Source organism: Neltuma alba, unplaced genomic scaffold (genome assembly GCF_004799145.2).
Source record: "Neltuma alba isolate B1F8T4 unplaced genomic scaffold, ASM479914v2 tig00011686_pilon, whole genome shotgun sequence".
Classification (NCBI taxonomy): Eukaryota; Viridiplantae; Streptophyta; class Magnoliopsida; order Fabales; family Fabaceae; genus Neltuma; species Neltuma alba.
Genome location: NW_021636325.1, coordinates 8,742 through 32,937, shown reverse-complemented (window position 1 = coordinate 32,937; position 24,196 = coordinate 8,742). Strand labels below are relative to the sequence as shown.

The 24,196-nt window shown below is 37.1% G+C and overlaps 1 protein-coding gene and 1 pseudogene across 1 annotated transcript; both read right to left on the bottom strand.

The window, feature by feature from the left end:
* Nucleotides 1–1,551: 1,551 nt before the first annotated feature.
* LOC114716708 (uncharacterized) lies at nt 1,552–9,881 on the bottom strand. Its single transcript, XM_028901752.1, has 11 exons — nt 8,717–9,881; nt 5,887–8,642; nt 5,157–5,358; nt 4,891–5,041; nt 4,684–4,765; nt 4,481–4,555; nt 3,330–3,420; nt 2,929–3,199; nt 2,775–2,817; nt 2,600–2,703; nt 1,552–2,174 (listed from the first exon to the last, which is right to left on the bottom strand). The coding sequence occupies exons 1-11, from the start codon at nt 9,760–9,762 to the stop codon at nt 1,743–1,745; spliced, it is 5,253 nt and encodes a 1,750-aa protein (XP_028757585.1). The 5' UTR covers nt 9,763–9,881; the 3' UTR covers nt 1,552–1,742.
* Nucleotides 9,882–12,962: 3,081 nt separating this feature from the next.
* Nucleotides 12,963–16,717, bottom strand: LOC114716707 (probable receptor-like serine/threonine-protein kinase At5g57670; annotated as a pseudogene).
* Between the last annotated feature and the right edge of the window lie 7,479 nt (nt 16,718–24,196).

Sequence of the window (24,196 nt, the reverse complement as noted above, 5' to 3'; positions counted from 1 at the left end):
GATTTCACTAGAAAATTCTCAATCTATCCTTAAATGATGATTTTATTTTCCAAATCTGGATTTGAATAGCCATTAATTAACTAACAGTTATCGGTCGCCTCCATACCTTTGATAAGGATATTGCTTCAATAATATAAATGTTAATTTTTTTAAGCATTTAAAAATAAAATATCTTAAAAATTATAAGAACAAATCCATTATAATACGATAAATAAATGATTATGGCTTATTAAAAGCAATAATCATGGTCATGATACCTTCATACGTATGTCTTCATCCGCATTGTTTTTCATCTGCTAGGATTATTTCGAAACTAAAGCTCTTAAGATGATTAGAAATATAATTTTTTTAATTCTGATTATTTTAAAAAAATCCAAACAAACAAATTAATTTTTGGAAAAAATAATTTTCTTCAAAATAATTATCTAATTAAAAAAAGCCACTCCCACATTAAGATAAATCATAAGAAATTTAAGAACAGATATGTGCCCTAAATTTCAATTAATATTAATATATTTTAAGAGATATAATAATTAAGTTCATTTATAAATAACGTAACTCGGTTTGTAAAAGAAAGGTTTGGCCTGTAAATATTAAATTTTTTTAAATTAGTTACTATTAAATAAATTCGAAGAGCTATTTATATATAATTTGCTTACTTCAAAACTGAGCACTTTTCTTCCAAGAACAGTTTGGAAGTTTGATTTTTAAAGTACGAGAGCACATTAACAAATGAAATTAAAATTAACACCAAAAAAAAAAGTACGAGAGCACTTTTCCACGTAGGATAATGCCCGCACAAGACAAAAATAATGGAATACCCATATGCTAGTGGGAAGACCATATTCCCGGCCCAGAATCATTCCCATTCATCATTGTTCTAAATCACACCATTCAAAATCTCCTGATCTGCTTTGGGCTGCGCACATAATCTGCATTCATTGGAGTGCTTACAGGGAGTGTTTGGATAGAAACCAAACCATGATTTTAGAAGTATTTTTATGGTTTACGAAGTAAATAAGTAAAAGGAATTTGTCTCGTTTTGCGGAAAAGTGCTTCTGAAACCATGGTTTGGAGGTTGCCAAACACCCTATAGTCTCAGACCCACCTCCTAACACATCAGTTAAGTTATTAAATTTATTTTAAAATAAAAAAATCAAATTTAATTATTAATCACATTTGATTGAAGAGTATAAAAAAAAATTAGATCAAACTTTAAATTAAGGAAATCTTAAAAAAATATACCAGCACCTCGTTTAATAACTTATAATAAAATCTCTTCATTCCTTATGAGAAAGTGTTTATTTATAATAGGAATAGAGTGGTACATTGATTTTGATAGTTGGCTTGCCATAATAGCAAGACAGTTTTTATTTTATTTATTTGTTTGTTTATTTGCATTGGCAGCGGTGGCTTTACTTAGCATAGTAATACGACGGATTACGTGTGATATACTGGACAAACAACCCTCCCCACTTGCGAGTGGGTTTTTCAGATGAGAAGATTACAACTCCATCGACCAACAAAAAAAGGAGAATGAAACCTTTTCAGTTCACAGAAATCTCAGAATTGGTCATATTGAAGCAGGTTATTTATATAATATTCATGTTGCTGTACAGTGTAAACACATAGAAGTGCCGGGTGGAGAGCATTGAAAATCAACCAGGCATATAAACTAAGAACAAATAATAAATCGTTAGCTTCACAAATAGTCCCCCTGCCACTTGTCTGGCCGGGGGCTGTCAGACAGGAGATGTCTTGGCCCTAATATCCTTTTTCATTATCAGAACTGGTTTAATGAGTTCATCCTCATCATCCAATACTATGTCTCCAGGTTCACCATCACACAATGTTGATTGCTCCCTTGCTCGTCCCGGAAGTTCAGCAACGTCTTCATCCTCGACATCTAGACTGATATAGTCAGCAAGTTCTCCTTCAAGGCCATCCTTATTTTGTTCCCCTTGCCTTGGAGCTACAACCATCGTCCCAGGTTCAGAAACATCAATCCATAAAGAACCAAAATATCGCCTTTTACAGTTCCTCTGATCCACGCATCTCTTCCTTTTCTTTCCCTTTCCTTGTTTTTGGGGGTGATGAAGTTTGCACTTGCTCCCTTGGGTGCAGCTTCCTGTTGCTTGAAACGTAGGGCAGACATAGGTGTGCTTCTTCCGACACTGAGACCACATAAATGGCACAATCTTAACGCAAAATCACTTGTATATGGGGCAGGAATTGGATGCCTTAGGGGCAGAGTTAGCAACCAATCTAAAGTTTCTAAGAGTAAAGAAAGTAGCTACTATATAAATTATAGGTACGAGATAAATCGTCCATACAATCTTGAACTGCAGGCAAAACTGAATTTCACTCCTAAGGTGTCGCACTCGACTGAAATTCAGTGTGAACATAAACAGACATAGTAACCCCAACGACAATATCAAATCACCAAACTGGAGTTACAAAACCTGTTTCCTCAAAGATGCTAGAGAAATGAAACAATTGCATGTAAAAAGATTGATATGTCTGATTTGAGTGAAAAGAGAAGCTTAACATTCATATTATCCACTAATTTTACTGAAAATTTAACATGATAGCCTAATACCTCATTGCCATCAGCACAATATCCCCGGAGGAATCCTTCACAAACGGATGCCTTAGGGTTCACATTAACATGTCTATAGGGGCAATTTCTATTTGTGCATAAACCTGCCATTCAACTTGTCAGTATAGTAATTTCATGTTAATCACTCAGAAAGAAAAAACTTTCTTCTATGCACCTTGCAAAAAATAAGAGCAATCAGGCATTCTCTCGGGAATAACCTGAAAGGAAAAACAAAACAAAACAAAAACTTAGACATCAACTCTTGACAGACAGATCAGCAAATTGCAGCAGACCACATACAGTCCCTAGGACTTGATATATGACAAAACCTTATGAGTCAATTTGCAGTTGGGAGTGGAGCATAAACCATTCAGAAACTTAGTACAGACAGCAATTTTAGAGGGATCATGAATATAGGGACACTTCCTGTCATCCTTGTTACATTTCCCAAATCTAGTAAAGAATTGACAATACTTCTGCTTCCGAGCCAACCGTTGTCTAGCTGTGTGTAAACTCCACCTAATTTTTTCATTAGCCAATATACGAGTTCGCTTCTTTGGGTCTCTGATAAGCTTATGGCCATTGCCAATTCGGACATACCTGTGAATGTTGGAAGTTATCATTTATATACTATATACACAAAATTGTAAAGATAGTGAAACTATAAGAAGCCATTACCAACTGATTAAAATCAACAAAGAAATTAAAATAAATATAATAAAGCACATACTCATCATTTCCAATCACTAATCTCCTTGGAATGTATGAACTTTTCACATGCAAACCTGGACGGAGAGAAGCAGAGGGTAGGGGCTCATCAGCTACAAAGAGCATTACGTTTTATTAGTCCCAATAAAAATTGCCTTTCTTCTGGGAGAAATATAGCCAAATATTCCATAAAACATGTTGACAGAAAAAAAGAACCAAGGAAAAGAACAATGGAAAACATTAGAAGTTAAAAAAACGTTATAATTCTGAAAATATTACCACCATAGACACCAACAAAAGAAATACAAGAACTAATAATTATAATGCCACCATATGCTGATATTGATGCTTATCAAAATATGTGCATGGGAAAGTTTAAGCCAACTTAGCCACAAGCTATTTTGACACTTGGGATATATGCGTCACCGTTGATATTTTTCCAATGAAAAAACACACCTCTTGGAGAGTCTATCTTAACATGGAGGAGAGCGGACCCTTTGAAGTTGAGGGTCGATGCATTTCCCTGAAGTCTATTTATTCTGGATATTTTCTTTCTTTCTTTTCCCCCCATTTTTAAGTTCAGGGAAATTTATGAGTTTGTATTTCAGAATCCCAAGGCTAACAAGAATTAGTCTATTTCAGAACACCCAAGTCAGTAGAGCTTATTTGACATAAGCTCTTCTTCAATAAGCACATAACGTGTTTATCCATATGGGATCTAAAAACTGATGTATAGCCTCAAGATGCATAAGGGGGCATAGAGAAGGTATCATAATCGATTGTATACACATAAGGTTCTACCAACAAAATGATCATGGTAAAATTGATAAACTTAGTGTTGTTATAACATTCAATCAATAAGCTCAAAACGCGACATACCTTATACAGGTATTATTAAAGGGACCGGAGATGCCATCATTCACAAATGACATTGTTAATGAGAAATCACCAACTTAATATACGAGTAAACAAATCACCAATTTCTCATCTAATATGAACAATTGTCGCTCTAGATCATACTTGCCAAAGGCACATCTTAAAATTACTTGAATCGCATGTCCCAGGTAAATGTATTCTTTTAGGCAATCGTGACACATTAAGAAAAGTAGTGAATATAGGAGGTGAAGGGGATGCAACATCTAATAAACAAATTAAGGCATAAAGGTTGAACACCTGAAATCCTTTGAAGTGTCCTCCCCGAAGAGTCCATTCTGTAACGAACCAACCCAATACGAAATATACGTTCTCCTAATTGACCACCACTTTAAAGTCAGAGTAACACAGAAAATAAAGGAGATGCTATTTTAAAAAGGTGAACACCCATAACATGCATCACAGCAAACATGAAATTCTTGTAGAAAGAATGATTTTCCTACTCTTTGCCCGAGAGCTGATACAAGCACCATCTTTCTGTTCCCTCCTTTTCTTCTCTACAGCAGCAACTGCAAGTGTGGCTTCCTGTAATGATCATAATAATTGTGAGAAGAAAAATCTATTTTACTAGGAAAAACTATACCAAAATTAAAAGGTAAATTTCAATGGGAAAAACCCAATATATCATATGCATCAAAAGCCAAACTAACCTCGTTAACTTTCTTTGAAGACTTCTCAATTGATTTTGACCATTTTAGACTAGATCCGCCAACGCCTAACACCTTGGATTTCCGAAGGGAAAATCCATGGGTTGACCTAGTATAAACAGTATTCCTCTTTCTCGACAGAACCAATTTCTTGCTGAAACAAAAACAGTAATTGACCATTGCAATTGACTATGACTGAGGCAAATAATGTAGCGCAACATAACCATAAACAAAACAGAAAATATTGAGGAACAAACACCACCCAGTACCTGATTGCAGATAACGAATTAGTATTGGAGCTCAAAGCAGGATTATAAATGAAGCTCCTTAAGTATGTTGCTCTTTTCCATGGAAAAAACTGAGGCAGAACTTTCGGATGATGCTGAGAGTCATTATCGTTTTTGGATGAACTTGCACCACAGAGTGTCCACACCAATGAGGCTCTCAAAGGTTTGCATGAACTTCCAACAACTGCATATGAAGTCTCAAGTTAATTGTTTATCTAACCACTATGCAAGAAAACAGGAACTAATAAATGGAAATGCACTGGTCCTGATGCCTCAGCAGAAACAAATTAGAGAATGGTGGCTGAGAATGACAGAAAACATTAGCAAAATTACTCCCGGTTAGTTCAGCAAACAAACACAAAAATGGAGGAGTAAAAAAGAAATTTGAGAACTACTTTGAGGGTCAAAACCCATATAGAACTGAAAAGATGATGTTCCGAAGACCGTGGACTCCTGATCTGAACAGACAATCTAAGACCAAAAGAACATGAAGCCTAAGATAAATCTAGCATGGGCGTATTATCAATCAACTATCGCACAGCCCGGACAGCAAAAAGCAAAAAAATCTAGTGTTGCATCTAAGCTATAATCATATCTACTACAGCCATAAGCACAAAGAAGAGTATTCGGTTCAAGTTACATTCCCTACTCTGGAATTACATAAGCACGGAGATTAATTGATTTGACAACTTGATGAGTTATTCATACATACCCTTTAGTGACCGCCTCTTACCAAACCTCCTGTTGTAACCAGCCTTACGGGCCCTGTGCCTATCAGAGTTTACAGTGGGCATTGCAACTGTCTGGTTGATTTGACTTTCAAATGTAGTCCTAACTAACTGATTGTTGCTCCTCTTGTAGTACCCATCGGAAGAGGCCATCTGGACATTGTCATCAGTAGCAACAGGAAGTTCACAAGAATTTGAAGTTGCAACCAACTGATTTGATTTGCGCTTTACATAGACTATTCTCTTTGAATTCAAAGACACATTCTCATCACGTGCTTCAACTTGGCTCTCCACGTTGTTTGATGGAAAAGTTAGGTTTTCAACAGTTTCATCCGACTTCAGCGCATCATCAGAATTTGGAGCATCACAAGGCTCCGTAAAGTTTCTAGGTTCAGATGCACTATCACGGAAAGCATTGGAAAGGGGTTCTATTAACGAGGAAGATTTATTCTCCTCACATGCTGTTGCCATATGATTAGGTAATTTAGTGTCAACAGGTAGAGGAGGCGTTCTTTGCCTCTCCAGAGAAGCGGGTGTCCATCCTGATTTCAAGAGATTGGTGTGATTTGAGATATCAACCATAATTTCAGATCCAGTGCTCTTATGAGACTCATCAAACCCCAAAGAAGAAGACTGATTAGCAGTGCATTGTGGTGAAGCAGAAACAGAAGTATGTTTCCTTACAAGACTGTTACCTTTACGAATGTAAGAAGTATTTTGAAAGTTCCCCTTCTTTTCTGAAACTGACCTTTTGGGAGGCACAGATCCTGCCAAAGGATTATTTCCTGGTAGAGAACCAGAATTATTACCTGTACGATGCCAAGTTCGAAGTTTTGAAACCTGGGTTGAAAATGCAGATGTCTTTGACTTGGGAAAATTTAAGTAGGATCGACCCTTGAAAGTAGTAGGAATGGCAGGACCCGAGTGATTTTTGCCATAATTTAGCTCTGCACAGGAGGAATTCAGTCCTTGAGTCATAACTCTGGAATCAACTTGCAAAGGTTGAGGCATCATCTTCCTTGTGATCAAGTTATCACTTCTGGCTGCAGGACTTGACTTTATATTCTCTATAGTGTTCTGTGAATATGATGTACAAGCAGCTAAGTCACAATCCTGTTCAACCTTAGATGTGCTATCCGCATCATTTTCATCCCCTTGAATGCTTTCATTTTGGATTGTTTGACAATCTGAAGTCCTACTGTCAAGTATGTCCAGCATGGTCCCCGGAGAAAGTATATCTGATACTGTACTGCAGTCGCTTGTTACAGCATCAGTATCAGCTGGGCAGGACAAAGATTGATGTTCAAGAGGTAAATCATCCTTTGTTTGAGGATCAATGGATTTCATATCAGCACTCGGAGATCTTTCAACGAATTCTCTGGACTCAAATTTTTCAACATCCTTTATATCAATCTTCTCTCTCTCAGTATTTCCAGAAACCAGAATGTTCTTTAGAAAGTTGTTCACAGGCACAACAGGGAGAGAATTTTCTTTCTGCTCATTTTCCAACAATGGAAACTGATCGTTTGGAATAGCCACATCCTCATGCAAATGACAGTTGATGGCTGGGTGCTGCAACTGGGAGCATTCAAATTTTGTAATATTTGTATTTGCATCCATAGACCCAAAAGATTCTCCAAACAAGCTATTCTTGTACAATTTAGCACTACTCTCAGGATAAGGCAGGGATAGAGAAGCAGAAGGTTTAACCATGCTAGAAAATTCGACCTCTTTCTGGTGCGTGTTGTTATCACTAATACTAATAGGAACTTCTGCACAAGATGTGGCAACCACAATTGCATCACAAAGTTCAGCTTGCAATAAAGTGACATTCATGTGACTACTAGTTTTAAACATTGGTGAAGTCCTATTTGCGCTGTTACTGCCACTATGTCCAAAGTAAACTTCCGTTTCTGAAACCTCCCCTTTCCCATGTAAAACAGTAACCCCACCTGTGCTGGATTGTAAGCAAAAATCTGAGCTTTGAACATATGGATTTAAAACTTCTGACACACTTGAATTTTTTGACAAACTTAAGGTTGCATGCACATTTGCAAGGCTAACCGTATGCATAGGCTCTGGAGATATGCCCCCGAAATCTGAACTTGAAAAATTTAAATGTGTCTCAACTTTTCTTTTTTTAGACATATTTGCATCTCCTTCAGCATATCTAACCAAAGAATTAGCATTTGGAGACTGTTCAGTGGTACAATTCCCAGGAGATGCAGTGACATCCACAGGGGATGCCTCCTTTCCAGAATCTTTGACAATAACACTATGGGGAGTCATGATATTCTCTTCTGAATTAGTGAGGCTGTTATCAGAAACATGAATTGGTAATCTTGAAGGTTTTGGGCATTCTTGACCATCTGAAATCCTAGTTTCCACAGAACTTGAAAGACTATCCATTTGACTATCCATTCCACCACTTGGCACGGGGGAGCAAGTCTCTGGGTTTTCTTCCAAAATAACATTTTCAGATAAAGTAAGGGCTTTAGTTTTGCAATCTTCCTTGCCATCATTTTCAAAATCAGAACCTGTAATGTTCTTTTGTGCATTACCAGTAAGATCATTATAACTCAAGCAAGCCAGACTAACATCAGCAGAATTACATGTGTTTATAACATCTGTATTGATTACACTCTCAGCCAATGCTGACAGTCTGCTGTTCTTGTCATCTTCTACCTGAAACTGATTATCTAAATATTGCACATTAGAATAGTGGTGAGGTGATAGGGAGCTTCATTCTGACAAAGTTGCATATTAACATCATCACCATTATTAATGTCAGCAAATGTAATTCTATTTGGTGACTTAGCGTCAGAAGCCTTGTCATTATTTGGACTACCACGCAAGCCATGGACAAAATCATCTGCCTTCGGACAATCAAAATCATTCTTTACATCTTTAATGCTAAAAGCACCCAAAGAAGTATTAGAAATGTTTTCACTTCTCTCAATTCTATCCACTTGCCCTATATCAGCCTTATCATCAGCCTCATGCTCCCGTGAACTGGCATTTGGCCCTGTACTAGGCAGAAGTGTATCTCCCTTTCTACTATCAGGCAGCAGATGTCCTCCCTCTGGAGAAGGCAAATTATGTGGCACCTTGTCGACAGCAGTGATTTTCTCCTTTAAAGAAGTTTCAGTTTTGTCAGATCCAGAGGTAGATAAAGGATTAAAACTATCAGCTTTCACAGTTCCGTTAGGCATATTTGATGACATAGAATTTGAGACATTTAATTTAGGATTCGAAACAACTTTCTTCACCACTTTCTTTACAATTTTTTTCTTCTTGGCTACCCTTGGATGTGTTTTAACAGAACAAGAGTTGGTAATTTCATGAGAAACAATTCCCTTAGGGGTTTGAGCCCCCTCATTTTTCACATCACAATTAGTAGGTACACCGGCACAACGCCGAGAACAACTGTCAGAGACCTTCTTCTGTAAGTTAAACTCCTTGCTTGAACTAGGGATGCAATTCACCTTGCAAGGTGACCCACCTAAGTTTACAGCAGCCATAGATGGTTTGGCAGGTTTTAAACCAGGAGAATCACTATCAGAGACCAGACTATTCTTTCCCTTTTCTGCAGGAACAAAATCTGTATCAGAAACAGAGGTGATATCGACATCAGAAATTGCAGAACTTGAAGGTGCCACAATTGCCTTAGCCACCAGAGAATTTGATTTAAAAGAAATATCAAGCTCAACAGGACTTCTTTCTCTCTCTTCTGCTTTGACCCCATAACCTGAATACTCAAATTGATCTTTCCCTCTAAAGGAATTAGAGTTTGTGTCATCACCATGGCTGGTATATTGTAACTGTTCAATCTCACGGTTCTTGTGATTTGGTTTTACCATTTGAATTCTAAGAAGTGCGCTCTTTTTCTGAATTTGTTTCTTTGGAGCCCGACTAAATTCATGACCAGATTCCCTGTTCCCTCTATTATTGTATCTACCCAATTCTGAACCATAATACTTCCGGAGGTTAGACGAATACCATCACCACCGTTCTCGTTGTTTACCAGTTCAAAAGATGAACTGTGTGGGTCTCTGGGGCCCTTCCTATCATTTACCCACCTCTTGCTATCACCAAGTCCATCTCTTCTAGTACCCCTAGATATTTCGTTGTCCCGTTCCACGCCGTGATGCACATAATCGCCATTCTTGGAATCAAGATCCCTTGATAATGTACTCTGACTAGACATGATTCCGAAGTCTCCCGAAGATGCATGGAGATTTGATCCAGAATCCCTGCGGCGATGATATTTCTCATCACCTCTACCCCACGCAAATTCTTCCCTTGTCTTGACTTCATACCTATCAATGTGATCAACTCTTCCCCTCGAGTTGCCCTCTGAATTATACCTAACTTTATCAACAGGCGGATATGGCGCGGCTATTTTGTGATTCAATGGGTGCTGATGATACAATTGCCGGTCAAAGTCAATTGGAGGGTAAGGCCTCGACGGCCGATTATCTGACACAACCCTCAGCGGGTTCCAACCACCGATGCGGTTATCGTTATTGCGATAATCGAAATCAGGAAGACTATGGCGCGGACGGTCATCATCGATGATCATCCGATTTGAAACCCTCTGCGAATGTGTGAAATCGTGAGGGTGGCTAGAAGATACAGGGCGTTCTTCTTCAACCGGACGGTTGGCATAGTTTGGAGCCTTGAAAGAAAACTGGGATTGATGAGGAGGATTATAGGGGTGAGGATGCGTTGGAGGAGTGTTGCGCACGGTTCGATAGGAAAGAGAAGGAGGAGGGGGTGGGGTGGAAGAGTTGGTGCCTGCGGCGGTGGCGGCGGAGGAAGTTGGTGAGGGCGCAGACAGGGATCTTCGGGGAACTGTGAATGGCGTGGGTGATTAGGGGGAAGAGGAGCGTACCTTGCATGCTGATTCTGATGCTGGTGCTGGTGATGGAAGTGGGATGAGTGATCCATGGATGAAATCCAGAGAATTGGGGATCTAAGCTTCCACTGCGTGCAAGTAGGACTCGTGTTCCTCTTGAGAATCTGCAGGCGGAGCCTGCAAGTAAACTAGTTTTGGTAAAGGTTCGGCTGAATGTTAACGAGGTAGCCGCGTTTGACTTGGAACCATTGATTCTCACTTCTCACATTATTTGAACTGGCACAGGCAGGCCGGTACCACTGAAACTGGATAACATGCAATCCATGTTTGCTTGGCCCATATCAAATCCTTCGTTTTTTTTTGGCCAGCCATATCAAATCAAATTTAATCAAAGATAATTTCTTTTGCCAACCTAATCAAAGATAAATTATAACTTGCAGGATGAATGTTATATCCTAAAAGATAAATATTCTTGTTACTTGTGATAGCGAATATACAATTTTCTGGCAGAGAAAATATAAATAGTTTAAAATGTCTGTTTCATATATTTTACATTTTAAAATTGTATTACAAAAATGATGCAATTTAAATTGAAATATATTCATGTGTATAGACTAACGGATATGCAACACTATGGCAAAAGAATTTAGCTATTTATAATGTCTGTTTAGTATATTTCAAATTTCAAAATTGTATTATAAATATGATTTATTTTAAATTTAAGTTTATATTTATAATACTTATTTATCAATAGACGGAAAAATTCTTGCGTGCTCTCGGTGCACCACGGCATTTGTGCACTGTAAGGATGACATATCAAATTTTTTCTATCTTATGTGTTATCACTATTTCTGTCATTATTCATGTTGCCTGACAATAATCTCTCTCTCTCTTTCTCACGTGCATCCATTTTTCAAAACCCCTCTCCACTTGCTTTTCCTCTTCCCGATGATGCCACCCCGCCATGTTTTGCCAAAAAATTTCATGAGTTCTGGCTATATAATACTGATGCACAATCTAGAACCAAAAGCAACTTTTCCTCATCAAGAAATTCATTTTTTTCTTTGGCAACATCGTTTTTTTTTTTAGTGGATTCTTTGGCAACATCTTGATATAAAGGAATATTCATCGAAACAAGTAATTTGAAAATTTTATCTTTCAACCTCTATGATATTTCACCATCTTTTTATTGGCAACTATTACAGGATAACTTAAAAAACTTAAAAGTCGAAGCTTCACACCTTGAGACGTGACGCCACGAACCAGACTACAGTACAGCTAAGTCTTGCAGCGAAAGATTAAAGAGGACAATGTCATCTTGAAGTGGATCCATCTTCCAGCAAAATCTTCAACCCAATGACATTTTGGATGAAATATTCGACCACTAGCTTCTTGCGGCCGACTTCCATCTTGGAAATGAGTGATGTGGTGTTTGAAGTTGGGAGAAAGGATACAGACTTATGTGTTATATATCTCTTTTTTACCAATACAGTTCTCTGTTCCAACTCTCCAAAGTTCCATTTCGCCGGAGACTGCATTTTATTCCGCCACAAGATCTCTTCACGACGACCGGCGTTGGTTAGATCTTAATTGCTCTTCTCTTCCCACTTTCATTTTCACAAGATGACGAGAGGATTAGACGAGGGAAAATTTTGTTGGAAAGATTAGGTCGTTTTGGTTCTGGGTTGTGCATAAACATTGCAGCCAAAACTCATGAAAATTTTCGACAGACCATGGCGGGGTGCCTTCATCGGGAAGAAGAGAAGGAAGTGGAGGGGAGTTTTGAAAAATTGATGCACTTTCTCCTATAGACATCCTTTCTTTTCTTCCCTGGGTCGGTGTAACCAAAAGATTCAAATTACGACATCTGTCTTTTTAAAAAGTTATTTTTAACTAGAAAAAATCAATATTTGAAAAACAAGTTAATCTGTGTAGCTGATTCTTCAAGGCATTCTTTTAAGAAATTAAAATAAATTAAACATATATTATATTTACTTATTAATAAATGTTATGTTATATTTTACTTTATTATCTTTGCCAGTATTTACTTATCAATAAAATAAACCATTTGAATCCTAAAATAGCCAACGACTTCCATCCATCAATTTGCGACATGCGAGAAAAAGTGAAGAATGCAAGAAAGGAGATATTAAGTGCATGTTTGGAATGGTTATTAGATTAGATTAAAACCCAAAAAATTAGTTACCATCAGACACAAAATTACTCTTAGCCTTATTGATCAGCATATATAGCTAGTTCATCTTTTACACTTTTACCATTACAACTTTATCCGATAGACAAGTATTAAAACCGATACAATTTCCAGTAGACTACAACCAAAAAGGAAAATAGTCCAAAATTTTTAGACTAGCTTTCCTGACTGTTAAGGGAAGGAGGAGGGTACATTAACAACCTCCCATCCTAGACCCGTTTATGAAACCCCATGGAGGATGCAGAGGCAAATAGAAGAGGCAAGTAAATTTTATCTACAAATCCATCAGCTAAGAGGACAGTTTCTTCCGGCAATTAACCAGTAAGTTTGGTCAATCAAAGCTTGATGAGCGGCTCCACCTGCCTTTCAAGTAATCCTCTAACGAGACATTTTGCTCAATACTGCACATGGAGAGCGAGTCATCCTCCACATCAAGGAATGCTAGATTCAGATGTGACTGTAAATTAGCAGGTGGACAAGCTTCATCGTCGTGTGTTTCTAATGCCTTAGAAGCGTTAGCTTCTAACCTTGCCCACTTCATCACATCAGCGTCACCTTGAAGGAGCTTTGTAATCTGCGGTCCAAAATAATATGCATGTTGAATTTAATACACCGAAGACGAGTGAGAATATTACACCGCGTTCAAACAAGAGAATAAAGACAAGGAATCAGATATGCATATTACAATTGTAGAACCGCATGATGCAGGAAAAGCAAGATAAATAAAGTCCGGTCGTTTTCCAGCCAAAAAGAATGGGGGGAAAAGGTCCCCATCGGATCACTTACAAGGATCATTTGAGGCCTGGCTCTCGGAGCACGTCTGATGCAGAGCGACGCTGCCAAGACCATCCTCTCCATCTGGTCCTGATCGTAGTTACTACCCAGACTTGGATCTAATAATTGTGCGACTTTTCCACTATTCAGAATTGGACTTGCCTGAAAAATGATTTAAGAGAAGAAGTTATTGGACCACAACATATGATGATGAAGTAAAGGAGCAGAGGCTAGAATTAGGATTGGATAGACATACCCACATGACGAGGCTCTCTTGACCCTTAGGATAATCACCGCTTATGGGCTTTCTTCCTGTTAGAAGCTCGAGGAGTACGACTCCAAATGCGTAGACATCAATCTTAGCATTTACTTTGCCATACATGAAGTACTCGGGAGCCAAGTAGCTATAAAAACATGTAAACTCAGAAGTTTAGGACCACTTCAAGAGTATTTCTCCCTAACGCAAATAATAAGTTTATGGATAAGGTGAAGAATGTAGGAGTTGAAGGTACAAACCCAAAGGTCCCAGCAACGTCTGTGCAAGTTATATGAGATGATGAGGTTGATGCCCATTTAGCAAGCCCAAAATCAGATAGCTGTAGAAAATTAAGCAGAAAAATTGAAGATTCACCAATGTAAACAATTAAAAATTTATGGGAATCCATCTAACGGAAGGAAAATTACCTGGGGTTCAAAATCCTCAGATAATAATACATTCGATGACTTCACGTCCCTGTGAATCACACGTTGAACATCTCTATTATGCAGATAATCCAGAGCCTCAGCAACACCAACTGCCACCTTATACCTCTCGGTCCAACCAAACCAAGTGGATTTTTCTTGCTCCCTATTTTGACACGAACAACAAGATGTAAATAAGAAGTTAACAAGACCATGAAATGTAATTAGAGATGGGTGACGGTGTACCATGAAGAATCTCTTCAAGGCTTCCTCTTGATAAGAAATCATACACCAAAAGAAGATTGCCGTCCTCAATGCAGAATCCCAGGAGAGAAATAATGTTTTTGTGATGCAAGGTAGTGATAATTTCTATCTCCAAAAGGAACTCCTTTAAAACATCATCAGAGGGCTTTAAGATCTTAACTGCTAGTTCCTTACCATCAGGAAGATAGCCTCTATAAACCTGACTACTTCCTCCTTCCCCGATCAAATTTTCTGAAATCATATAGGTAATCACATTAAAAAAAAAATTTCTTTTTGACAAATTGGACTTCAAGAGTCAGATTAACTTTACAGCATACCAGGCAAGAAATTTGACGTAGCCAATAAAAGTTCTCGGTACTGAAACAATCTGCAGGTTGATGAGTATTTCTCATGAAGACCATCCAATTCTTTAGGAATTTTCGTTGAATTATGGTCAGGCGAAGAGGCAGTCCCTATTTGAGCACTTACTGGAACAATAGCACCACTCTCGCCATCCAAAGCCAAAGATTGATGATGATCTGGATCAGAACTGTCTGGTCTGTGAGCATGATCCCCGGCATATGAAAGATTTCTGCTCGGCAACTGCATTGCCCACTGAACAACTGAGGTCTGGCGCCCAGGAGATTGCCGACCTGATGAAATTGTCCTGTGTAGTAGTGGCCAACCAGGTTTTAGTTCAGGCAATTCTCTGACTGACAGAACGTTAGCACTTGATGCTGCCTCTGCCGTCTGCGCAAGCACTATAGACATAGAATTATCTTTGTCACTATCACCAGAAGACTCTTCTGCAGCTTGCTTGCAAGCGGGATTTGGCAATGCATGTGATGGACCACAAAGTGAGCAGCTCCGTTTCTGAACGGTTTCTGTAGAATCAAGAAAGGCCTTGGCCAAACTGTTATCGGAAATTCTGCAAGTACCCTTGTCAAGTATTCCTGTGTTGTCATCATGTAGTACTTTGGAGCTAGAACTGAATGTCCGGTGAATTGAAGCAAGCAAGCCATTTCTGGCACGACTATCTACCCCTGCAACAATTCGATGAGTGAGAATTCTACGGTAATCATGAGATTCAAAACGCTCTGAAATATGAAAAACTCGAAACCTTGCAGGTCAGCAGGAGCTGCTGATGAGCCTTCTCTCTTGAATACAACTTTTCCATTATTGACAGCAAGAACCCAGCAGTCCTTGGATAGCTTCTTAGCACAGTACTTAGCTACGGAGGTAGATGTTCGAATTTTATGAAGGCCTTGAGCAGTCCCCGCTAAAATATGAGTTGCAGAATAGGCGTTTGCTTCTCGGACTAAGATTTTGCGGACTGACGAGCCTCTGCAGATTTTGAGCTTTAGATCCACCTGCATCGTTGCCACCAAAATCTCATTTGATATTTAACATTTGGTAATGGCAAAATAAATTTTCTATCATTCTGAACTAAGATATACCCTGAAATTAGTTAAGATAGCCCCTCATTTACAAGAGTAAGGGGAAAAAAAAAAGAAAAGAAAAGAGAAGACGTTTTGCTAGACTCAAGAGTGAGCAATTCGCAGCGAGCTGCCGAATCACGTTTTAACAGAAGCAAAGAGCCAGTATGTGAAGAAGAAGATTCAGCAAGAATAGAAGAACTAATGGAATCAAACCTGTTTCAAATGGCAAAAGCCTTCGTAAACAGCAAGAACAGAGTCAAATGCCTTGACAAGCGAAAGAAGCGACGCCTTCCCGTCTCGGTTCACAATTTCTACACAAAACCCACATCGGAAAAACCAGTTTCAATTCACGGAATCAAGAAGCAAGAAAACCGAAAAGAACCGAATGCTTGAACCAACCACAATCCTCAGGCGCAAGCAAATTCACTCACCATCGTCCCCAAGAACATGAAGAGCAACCACAAAATCACCAGGCTGAGCAACCTTAACCAAAGCCCATGTGAGCAACTCCCTGCTGGAAGAATCCAGCTTCACTCCCACCACACCGTCCGGCCACTTGATTTCTTGTCGATGCCTTCTCCGGTTATGCCCGCTTTCAGCATTTTCATGTTACGGGTCAGTTTCAGCGATCGCGTCAAACTCCGTAGTATCTGTCGTTTTGTTGCCGGTGACTGAAGTTCGTACGCAGAGCAAAGCTCAAAATATATGAACTGAGCCTTGGCGACTTACGAATGGTGTAGAGAGAGAGGCTTGGCTTCAATTCAACCTTCTTCGTGTTTTTGCCAAAATCGGTCTTTGAGCCTCGAGCTCGCACTTGCACGCACGCTCCCCACTGGAGAGGAAAAGGAACTGTAGGCTATAACGGCAACTACCCTATGAAGTCGTTTTAACTTGCTTGCCATTACCCCGAGCAAGGCCCTCACAAGTTTTCGATGCCCCATGACTTAACTACTGGGCCCCTCCTAGGTGAGACATCAATACAATAATTCCCCACTTGAATTTTAATTTATGCATAAAAAATCCTATTTCGTTTGATCAAAATTTTTCTGGCAGCATTTTCCATTTTCATTTTATAAAAAAAAAATGCTTTATACGTAATTATGATGAGAGGAAGATTAATTAATATAATCGGTTATGAGGTCAACGTGAAGAGGATTGGTTTGGAGATAATATTAGATTAGTAAAATAGCTCGAGTGCGCGAAAATAGGCAATTGTGGTTATCAGGACAGAGAAAAAGGTAAAATATTCATGAGGCAAGACTGTGGCCATTTGTATAGAAATAATTTTATTGTCCTTTTCAAAAATGACAACATGCTACATTTAACTTGCTTCGTTTTCAATCTTTACATAATACTACTCTCCTCTGATCTTTAATATAAAACCTATTTAACTAATTTGATTAGATTAAGGAAGTTAGGTAAGTTAGTTAATTATAAGAAATATGACACATTTTTCCTAAAATACCACAATTATCTTTCTTAATACCTCATCTCTCTCTTTTACTTGATTATGGTTGAGAAAGTATCTATGGTGGTAATTTAGAGAAAATTGATAAATATAATAAATGAGTCTTATATTTAGGACTAAAACCAACTCAAGAATTGGGTCTTATATTAAGGACTGGAGGAGTATATTTCTATTATGCATTAAATTAATGGATTTTTCCCATTCATAATCATCTGATTATATTGCATTAATAGTAAGGCAAAAATTAAAAGACGACCAACATCACAAGCAAAGCAAGAAAATGTCGTTGCCAGGAAACGGATGCTTAGCACATCAAGTGCAACAACTTAAAATCTACTCAGCACAATTTTTTTATAATTATTATCATTTTATATTCTATGGCATTTTTCGCTGTTCAGTGAACAGAATCAGTTTTTGATGGGTGTACAGAAAATATTATTTATTACTCATCTGATTTTAAATATAAAATCTATTTTTTAGTATAAATTACTCTTCTGATCTTAAATGTAAAACTTTTATATTATAAGGGTCTTATATTTAGTACAGAAAGAGTATATTATAAAATAAGTTTTATATTTAAAACTGATAGTATTATTAGCGATGGCGAGCTCAGCTGCTAAGGATAACTTGAGAATTCAGTTTTTTTTTTTTTTAATGTTTTGACCAACAAAAAAGGTATATTAAATCGAAGCCGCCAAACTTCCACTTAAATTAAATGATGATGGGGTAAGCAACTAGGAGGACTGGGGGAGCATGATAAATTATTACTATTTTTTGTCTCTAATATAAAATCTCGTTTCATTTTTATTTTGATTATAAATATAAGATCATATTTATTTATTTTTTCTAAAATAGTCCTTCTAATAATGATAGTTCTAACTAATAAACTTGATTAGTAATGATATTTTAAGAAAAATAGTACATATTTATTATAAATAACTAACTTAACTTATTTTTTTAATATATTCAAATTAATTAACTATTTTTTTATTTTTAATCTTAATTATAAAATTCTGTTTATGGACTATTGAGTTGAAAAATATAAGCGTGGGCTCAATTCATGGGGTTGGACGGTGGGGCATGCTTGGACGGCTTCGTCTTCATCGTTTTAAGTTTAAACCCACTACCCGTGACGTGAGGGAGCCTCGCGTAGGACCCACTTTACCCCCTTTCTCTTGTATTACTGCCACGTGGAGCACTGAGTCATCACGTGAAGATAGTAAAAGCTCATCCACGTGTCAACAGTAATGCCAATTATGTCCCGCACGGCCGCATTCGCACCCTTACGTTACGACAACAGTGTTCGGCAACCCGAACTCACCTCAAATACTACAACGGTTGCCGTTTTTTTTTTTTTTTACCAGAGAACGGTTGTCGTTATTATTTATTTTATCAGTTCATTTAATTTTTATTTTTATTTTAAATATAATATTTTAATTTATTTTATTTTTATATTTTTTTAAAATAGTCCTTATAATAATGATAATTCTAGTCAATATATTTAATTAATAAGAATATTTTCAGAAAGACAACACCTAATTATTATAAATAACTTATTTAGTTAGTTTTTTTATTCTATTCAAATTAATCAACTAACTGTTATATTAAGGACTCGGTATAGTATTATTTATAACCAAGTATACTTTTTATTAATTTGTCATCTATAATTATGTTAAAATAAGTTATTTTTCAGCGCAAGGGTAAAAACATTATTTAAAATTAAAAATATATATTAACATCCGTTTTTAACAATATTTGTTAGGGAAAATCCCTTAAATATTTTTAAATAATCCAAATTTTTATTTAGGTCATTAAATTTGTTAAATTTCTAATCAGCTCACATGGTCTAAAGAGAAATTTTAAAGTTTATGAATTAACTTTAATGTCTTTTCATTAAAAATTCTTCTCTTCTAAATTAACATATTTCATTTCTCAATTAACACATTTTAACTTTAAATTAACAATTTTCTATCTTCATATATATACTTACATCAATCTTTAAATAAAACTTGATCACAATACAATCTTAAAAATTAATAATTTTAATTATGCAATTAAAAAATTTCAGTTCTAAAGTATAACAACTTCAAGTTGCAATAAGTTTTTGAATAAAATTTAATCACAATAAAACCTTAAAAATTAATATGTTTCAATTTTTTGGTTCCTGGCAATATCACATATAGCAATAGCAATTTATCTGATATTTCGTAGAATTTATTGAAGGATTTTAAAAAAAAAAAAATCTAACCAGGGGGCGGGCGTGGATGGAAAGAGGGAATCATTTTGACTCCATGGATGCCATTATCGATTTAAAAAACTGCCGTGCCCCACGCAGCATTATTTAAAAAAGAGTAGCTGTAGTTGCAACTATTGTTTTCCATGATATTCACACAATTATTAATTATATGATCCAAATATTAACTTATAGGTTTGGTTTGAGTCTTTACTTAATTTTTTTTCGGATCTTTTTCATTTCAATACAAAAGGAAAATTTTTTTCTTTTATATAAATATATAGGGTTAAGGTACAATTTTGATCTTGATTGTATTTCTTAGGTACAATTTTGCCCTTAATCTTTTAGAGGTGCAATTTTACCTCTAATCTTAATTCTCATGTGCAATTTTGCCTTTGATTTGTGGGTGCAATTTTGACTCTATTACATCAAAAAAAAAGATCAGGGTCAAAATCGTGCCACTAAAAATATCAGAAGCAAAATTACACCTAACAAATAAGATTAGGGTTAAAATTGCACCTTAACCCAAATATACATACATTATCTTATTTAAGAAAGTCAAATCATACATAATTTACTAGCCCTTTTATGCGATAAAACTAGAGATGGCCCTGGAAATTCAATAACTACTAACAAGGATTTTGAAAATATAAATCAACAACAAAATTTGAAAAGCAGAGAAACAAGAACAAGAAGATTGAGGATTGAAATAAAAGTGGATGCACCACTTGAATGATAACTGTAGGCCCGCCCATTAACCTGTAAACAGAGTCATAAAGAAAAAGTCGAAAACTAAAAATTTGTAATTGAATTGGGGTTTGCAGGTTGACAATCATTCAAATCATGCATAAATCATAAGTGCATGGGCAGTGGCCTGTATGAGAATGATTTATTAATCTAAATCGAGTATAAAGGGGTGTTTGGATAGAAACCAAACCGTGGTTTCAGAAGTGCTTTTACGGATTACGAAGTAAATATGTGGAGGAGATTATCTCGTTTTACGGAAAAGTACTTCTGAAACCATGGTTTTGGGTTTTCCAAACACCCCTTAATAGCGAATGGATAACAACCGCTTTACCCGCCCGTGGAGTACTGTGGAGCATGAGAGCGGCATGGCATCCCGCGAAGTGAAAGTGATCCATGAGCCAACAGTGGGAATGGCATCAACACCCCCTGTCGGTGGCATCTTTCACGTGCCTTTTCTGGGAGGAAATATCTCTCTTTCCATTCATAATTCTTAACTCGGAAAGCAATTTTAGTCCTCGTTGTGGTGTTCATCAAATTTTTATTATTTAAATTTATTATGGACGGTTAAGATTTAAATTCTTAAATTCTTGTTTTTTTAAAAAAATATTTTTCAATATTTATATAATTCAAAATAAATATAAATTTTTTAAAAAAATTACAGTTATAATATTACATTTATTTTGAATTTTGTACCTATTAAAGAAAAATATTTTTGAAAAAAATAAAAACATTAAATATTAAATCTCGATCATTCATGTTAAATCTGAATAGTTAAGATTTAATAAGTATCATGGTACATTACTACGATGAACACTGAAAATGATTCCTATACTTGCCTATCCCCGTAGAATCTTCTCCATAATGTGAATAAACTTGGAAAAATATCATATTATGCGCTGCGAAGTATCCAAAAATCAGAATAACAATCAGAGTGTGAGGGAAACTAAGAACTGGCCCATAATTTTTCCCCCTTATTATGGTCCCATACCTTTTTTAATAAATTTTATTCTCTTTTCTGGTTGACAAAAAATTAGAAGAAATTAAACACAGGCTCAAGACCAGTTCGATATTCAAGGGAACCGTCACTTTAAGCGCGGTTTTCATCCGCCAACGGGAATGGCAGGTTTCGTACCTAATCGCGAGACGTGACTATTTACAATCACATTTTTTCATTTTCCGCTTTAAGCATATGTTTGGTTCCCACATGAGAATAGATAGGAGAAGAGGAATCCATGGGGCGAGAGGTTAGACGGGACAAAGGGTTGAAAATATAATGGGAAGGTACGTTATAACGTGCCTGTGGGGTTGAGGAGTGCGCGAAGGAATTAAGCTCCCCATGTGACCCAACATGACCATCTCCCACTCGCCGAATAATTGAAGACATTTCACTTTCTTGCTTGTTTTCCTCATTTCATTTTCAAGCCCTCATGAAAATCTCCCCATCTCCTCGTGCTGGATCATGTCTTTGATTTCCCCGTCACATCAACCGCCCACCGCCCCCCCCCCACTCTTCATTATTTTACTCTGTCCTGCCCTGAGGGGAGCTTAAGATCTGACACATACACGCAGTTTCTAATTTTGTTTCGACCCTTTCAAATAAAAATGGCAATATGCAACTTCTGAATTTTATGAATAAGTTGTCAGATTTTTCGCATAAATACCATGCATATTTGTTACCCACTACACAACTTTACCATCAACTGGCTCAGCGGCTGCTTCATTCTTTCATCGATCCCTTGAAAACAACTGCTCAGTGCGTGTGGATTATAACTCACCGTCTTTTTTCCTTTGCTTTTTTAGCCGCTTTTAAAAGCTGAAGTTTCATACACGACTCTGAACTGTGACCATATGGGAGTACCTTCTTTTAGGTGCGTGTGACCCCATCATAAACAGATATATCTATCTCCCTTTTTCCAAAGTAGACGTGTACGCCACTGGGTGGACAGCCAATGAAGGCCTCTTAAATTTGTGGCTCCCTCTCTTTATGTTTTGCAGTCAAATATGCAATTACAAGCAACCATTTTGGATTCAGAGAACACACCACTGCTTAGCAAGCATTCGACCCCAATAGCAAGGTTCAGTCCTTTCACCTTCCCTTCCCCATACATGAGACCATAAAATAATGTGTTTGGTGTGACGTCGTTAATATTATCAATTAATAATCAGTTCATAAACTCAGTAAATTATAATGGATTTAGTGCTCTTTATTGAAGTTCACGGTGAGCACTTGTACTTTATCATTAATTACTATCTATGTAATGATAGTATAAAATAATGTGCTTGGTGTGACATCATTGTTCATTAATATTATCAATTGCTAATATTACTTACCCGGGGCAGGGCTGATCAAGAGATGCTGAAATAGTGGCTTGAAACATGGGTTGGGCAGGGCTTACATAGCCGCCCCTAAAACCAAAGAACAAGTTACAGAAGGAGACGTGTGGACGAAACAAAAGAATCGAATGGATGACTAGCATATGGATGGCAGTTGCGTTACGTGCGTGTGACGATTATTATCCTGACTTTGTGACCCTTTCTTTCCTTGTATTGCCATAATCCGTGGCCGTTAAATTGGGGTTTGGCATCTCAAAACGACACATTACCCAAAAGCCAAGCCATTATATATTTATAGTCAAGCACTCAAGTAGCTAGCGATATATAATCCCAAACCGGACACATTGCCCCCTCCCAAACTTAAAACCCCACCTTCTCATTTGTTTATCGTTTATTCAAACTAACTCCACGTTGAAACTTCGCCTGTCAGCTGGTGGTTGGACAATCATCAAGAAAGCTAAGCCAGTCTCCACCTGCATTGCCTGGATTGGGTTTCAAGGGCAATCTTTGCAGAAATTCATCTGGAAAAATGTTATAATACAGACACTAGTAACTTCTAGATTTCATGCTTCAGAAGTGGGCTTTTATGGATCATTAATTCTTCTCTACTAGACGAGGCACGGAATCTTCCACTGCAAGTTTTTTGTTTAAAGACTTTTTTCATCCAAGAACTTTTAGGGAATTCCTCAGCTATTTCTAGGGATATTATGCTTCTTTTTAGGAATTTTAGTACTGTTAATTTCTTTACTGCACAGGATACTTGTCCTATCAATTCTTCCCACTTCTTATTTTGCCCGGTCTCTTCTGGTTGGATATATTAAAACTATCTTTTTTAATGCATTTTGACCTCACTATAAAAAAAAAAAAGCCTGTCAGCTGGTGGGCTTGCTTTATTTATAGGATAAGACAGTTAATCTTAGTTGCCATTTTGTACTCTGCCTATGATAAAATAACCTCACTCATCATCTTCACATTCATCATCTCTGTTCATCTCTCCTGTACTATTTCATCAGTACTCCAAAGTCTTCACTTGTTCGACAACTCTCAGTATTAAGCGGAGGGAAACATGATCTGGAATATCCTCCTATTAATGCGTGCTCGTCAAGCAAAATGCAAGTGAATGGACTATGGAAGATCGACAAAATATATTTTGATAATTAATGCACAAGATCCCATCAATCTATCTTTGCTTAAGAAGGAACCAGAGAGGTGAAGGTTCCCAGTGTATGAGACGACTAACTAAGAACCTTCCGTACTACCGTCAATACCTTGTTTCTCGTGAGCATTTATGGTATATATTGTCAA